Source organism: Salvelinus fontinalis, chromosome 21 (assembly GCF_029448725.1).
Source record: "Salvelinus fontinalis isolate EN_2023a chromosome 21, ASM2944872v1, whole genome shotgun sequence".
Lineage (NCBI taxonomy): Eukaryota > Metazoa > Chordata > Actinopteri > Salmoniformes > Salmonidae > Salvelinus > Salvelinus fontinalis.
Window position 1 is genome coordinate 33,975,930 of NC_074685.1, and position 4,933 is coordinate 33,980,862.

At 42.5% G+C, this 4,933-nt stretch overlaps 1 protein-coding gene across 1 annotated transcript; it reads right to left on the reverse strand.

Moving 5' to 3' along the window:
* Positions 1-278: 278 nt before the first annotated feature.
* Positions 279-4,233, reverse strand: LOC129818272 (uncharacterized). Its single transcript, XM_055874020.1, has 4 exons — positions 1,573-4,233; positions 1,232-1,448; positions 772-1,016; positions 279-552 (listed from the first exon to the last, which is right to left on the reverse strand). The coding sequence occupies exons 1-4, from the start codon at positions 2,808-2,810 to the stop codon at positions 279-281; spliced, it is 1,974 nt and encodes a 657-aa protein (XP_055729995.1). The 5' UTR covers positions 2,811-4,233.
* Between the last annotated feature and the right edge of the window lie 700 nt (positions 4,234-4,933).

The window sequence follows — 4,933 nt, forward strand, 5'->3', positions numbered from 1 at the left end:
CCATGATGAAAGAGAACTTCAGTGATTTCTCCACATCTCCGCTTGCAAGTGTATCCGCCAGCAGCTTCCGATGAGTTGGAAGGCCATGTACAGTGTTGTTAGGAGATTGAGAACATTACGAATAGGGAAGCAGCATAGATAGTAAGTATTCAATTCCTAAAACACAACAAGAATGGAATGTTTCACATTGTAGCTAAATTAAAGGTCTGAAAGGTCGAAGAAGAAGAGGACCACGCAGAAACCTTGCTTAAATTATTGCACCTATAATAATAGAGAATTCACCTGCAGCTTTTAGATTCATTACTGTTTCCAGTGGTTAGAGCAATCCTGTGATGCTGTTTGAGAACCCGCATTGTGAGCAGGTTCTCTCCATTTTGATCTGATACAATGCTGTTTATCATATCATAAAGCTTTGGATTCTTCTGTTGAAGATTTTCCATTTGAGATTTTTGGTCTCTGGCCAGCGTCAGGGAACTCTTTGGTGGGATATGGTCTGCCTCCACAATGCCTCTTTCCCCCATGTTATCAGAGTAATATTTGGTGTTTTTGACGCTGATGAGGGAATAGAAGAGAAAGGGTTGTACTATGGAAGTACAATTCAAGTAAACACATATTTTTATACAATGTATGTCAATGCTTTATGAATTATTATGTATATTTCTGGTCTTAATAATATATTCAAGTGTAATAACAATGCAGGGTCATTATAATAACATTGGTAGATTTGAACAATGCCCATATAAAAATGTAACAAATATTATGCTAAATTACCTTTTGTAAGGACCAACTAATCCAAGGTGGTACGTAAAGGCTATCTCTTCCTCATTTATCCCTGAGGAACTATATGGAAATTTCTTCATGGGCCTGATATCCTGTTCATATTCCTTTTCATCATCACTCTGTGTTCTCTTCCCGACCCCTCCAACTATAGCATATTTTCCATGATTTCTCTCAAGTGCATCATAGGCCTTCTGGGTTTTAACCATTTCACTATAAGCCTGAAGGTTCCCTTTAATCTATGGGAAGACATAACAGGTATCAATAACTCCAATTACTCCACAACCAAGGTTAAAGATGCAATCTGTTATATTCATTTATTCAGTTGGTATCTACCAATCATCTTAATTTCCTAGTGTTCCTTCGTCGGATTTGATGAAAATTACATTGTATTTATTTATTTATATTTATTAATTATTTAAACTATGCGTAGACATGAGTAGGCGTACAGTACCTGGTCCTTAACATTGTTTCGTAGATTCACAGCTTGACTCTTGATCTCATCCTCTGACCTGTTAGATGTTGCCTGTGCTAGGGCATGGTACAGGCAGTTCTTGTTCTCTGAGGACACAGGGATTACTTTGCCATCTTGGATGATGTCAAAGTGACCACTGTATGGACTTTCCACTCCTTGGATTCTGTCTTTTGCTTTAGAGAGGATTCCTTTCTCACTGAAAGAGCAGAAATAAAGAGCACCATTGGTTCTCATTAATGTAGTTCTAATGGAGAGATCCTAATTTTGGGAGATTTGCAGTGTTGTTGATGAAGGTCTACCAAACAGTTTAGGACAAATACCTGTGTGTTTTCTCAGGCTCTTTGGTCAGCCGTAGAGTGATTTGGCCGGCTGAGCTGTTCGTTCCCGGGTAGGACTCCTCTGAGAGTGTTTTCCCATGTTGATCCACCACTTTGAACTGGATGCCTTTACCATGGAGCAGGTCACTGTTTGTGAGGACATAAATGTCCAGGGCCGAGGCTGGTCGATTAACATCACCAATCTTCTCTGCATAGTCCAGGAGTTCTTTTGTTTCAGTCTCTGACAGAGCTTTCCCAGTCTTCTGACTGACTGACTTCATATCATGTTTATGCTGCCGGTCCTGGAAAAAGCCCTCAGTTTTGTGTCTGCCAAGTACATTGTCAACAGCTTTTCCAGTGACTCCATTGAGCTTCTTCTTGAATAGTCCCGTCACAAAAAAGGACATATGACCAGCACAAGCATCTATGAACGCTTCGGAGACACTTTCCGAAATGGAGTTTAGGAACTCATCCTTCAGGCGAATCACATCTGGTAAATCATGTCTGCCATCTTGGTCATACTGCTCCAGATGTTGTTGCTGCTCTTCAATTTCTTTTTTTAATTCAAGGACAAATATGTCATTGATAACATGTTCTGTAGGAATGGACCGAATCATTTGGACCAAGGTTGTGGTGTGTTTAGCTATTTCTAAACTTATTTTGACTCCTTTTGCAATACAATGTGTCCCACTTTTTGCCACGAGGTCAGTTGCATTATTGCACACCTCAGACAGTCTGCTGATAACATTACTGACTTGGGATGTGGTGGCATCAGTCATGAGGCCAGGAATAAGATATTTTGTCATATCTTGAACTAAATCTTTCATTTGTTGTTCAAGCTTTGAGTCAATCTTATAGTTGCTGCGGTTCTGTAAAGCTCCTTTAGGTACTGCAGAGCTAATGTACACAGTGAGACTAAGATCTAGTTCGGCATTCTTTTTGACTGTTGAATTGACCATGTCTTTGAAAGCTTTTTCTAAAATTATTTTAAAGATGGCCCCAATTCCAGCATCGATGGCGTAGTTAATGCCTGTGATTACACCCTGCTTCCCTACCTCCTGAAATGCATACTTGGTTGCGTGTTTTAGAGCCATCTTCATGTTTGTAGGGGATGCCAGTTTCTTTGTTGCGGTCTTAATTGTTTCTTTGGAGAGATTTTGCTGCTCCCTGTGCGGACTTGAAAACATATTTTCCTGTGCCAATGATTTCCTTTGCAACAGATGAGAGTTTCTTAGTACCATTGAGGACTTTATATGCTGTGACGGCAACTTTTTTAATGGCGCTGAACCCCGCGGAGAGCAGAGACATCCCGATGCTGATGCTTTTGGAGATGGCCCATTGTGCCCAATTGAATGTGCCCAATATCATGCCAGATATCCCTTCAATCATGTCAGAGACTCCTTCAGAGATTAGACTGAAGCCAATCTGGGTTGCAGCGCCAAACGACAGGGCACAAACCAGAACTCCAAGGATGACCTGACACATACCGATGAAGAAACAGATCAAAGCGTCAAAGCAGAACTCTGGCTTCTTTTTCACCTCAAACACAATGCTCAGGCCAATGTCATACAAGGCCGTGAGTTCATTTCCTGTGATGTAGTCTTGATTTTCTGAGAGGCTGTACACTGAGGATACCTCTGTTATGGCTGTGCCTTCACCCTCAAGCTCTTTAAGTTTATTTACTGCAAGGTCAATGTTAAGTATCCAAGCTTTGTGAATGCTCATCCTGGAATCTATTTGCTTTAGAAAGTTGCGTTCTCCTTCATGATGTGGTTCAAAGTTGCCTTTTGTGGCAATTTGAAAAGAAACCATGGTATTTGTAGTTTCTGACAAGTAAACATCCACAGATGTCTTTGCCCTTTCCAGTAATTCCCGTGCCTCTGTTTTGTAGCCATCTTTGCCCATGTTGATGGTGATGAAAGCTTGGTTGTACATTGCCACGGCACTGTAAAATGGGTCACATTCCTCAACATCTTTCCAGTAGGACTTTGCTTCATAGTCACACTTACTTTTGTTGCGGAGGTGCAAGTCTGTTCTGCCGGTAGCCTGCTTAATGTGGTCATAGAAGTTTTGACTTTTTCCATTCAGCAGCATGTTGCCTCTATTTGTGATATGCTCAAGAAGGTCTGCTTTAAGAACACTGATATCTTCGTGCTGACGGATGTGCTCCTCGTGAAGGGTAAGCCACAACGCCCATGTTTCTTTCAAAGCATTGAGTGCAGGCTGGTAATCAAACTTAGGGCCTTTATCTTTAAAACACTCAGGGACATCATTCCGCCCCATTCCCGACAGGTCAAGTCTCTCCTGTTTTGTGAAGTTGCCATCAAACTTGTCAAGAAAGTCACAAAACGTGCCAAACAGGTCCTCTTTTATTTTTATTTCTAGAAGCTCAACTGTCTCCATATCTTTGATGCGTTGAACTTCGTACTCCTCTCTCAGTTGTCTCATGACTTCCACAGGCTGGCCCTGGTATGCTGGGGCAAGGTTATCCCCACAGAGGATCATCTGGACCATGCCCGGGTTTCCCTTCCGACCAGTTCTTCCTTGCACCTGTTTCTCCACTCTGCGACTGCCAGGGTAATGTGTCAGGAGGACGAAGAGGCCACCACATAGGTTGACATCCTGATCAACCTCGATATCTGTTCCACGACCTCCTAGATTTGTGGCTATGATTACATGTCCCCCTCTGAATTTGGTACTCTCAATGTTGTGTTTCTCACTGATTGTGTATAATGTGATGGGGGGGGATGTGGATTCTCGCTCTCTATTTTCTTCAGAAGCTCGTTTGCGGTCTTGACATCCTCACATACGACCAAGACAACCTGACCACTTTCTGCCACTCTCATTGCTGTCTTACAGAGGATCTCCATCCACTGGGCTTGCCCACTGACCTGAATTGCTGGAAGCTCAACAACCTTCTTATGGCGGTGAGCTGGTATTGTGTAGCTGTCTGTTTTATAATGCCTTGCAAGGAAATCTTTGTCGGCATCGCCCCCTAATGTCCCAGACACACCAAATATCCCATTCCCTTTTAGGTACTTTTGAAAGTAATGGAAGTTTGAAAGGTAATTAGTCACATTGGACAAAGGAGTGGTTGCCAGCTGGTGTTTCATCTCCAGAAACTGCTGCAGACCGTCCCCCCAGCGTTTGTTCTTCTCTAACACTCCACTGGCCTGGAAGTCCACTGGGATGATAGCATGGTAGAGATGCTTGTCTCCGACAGCCTCCAACGTTTGATCAATCATGTACTCTCTGCCTTGTGTCATCATGATGGCTTTCAGGGCGTTTTCCACAAAGACTGGTAACCGATTCTCAAGGTATTTCTCAAGGAAAGAGGGGATCACAAGAGACTCTGAGTTTGACT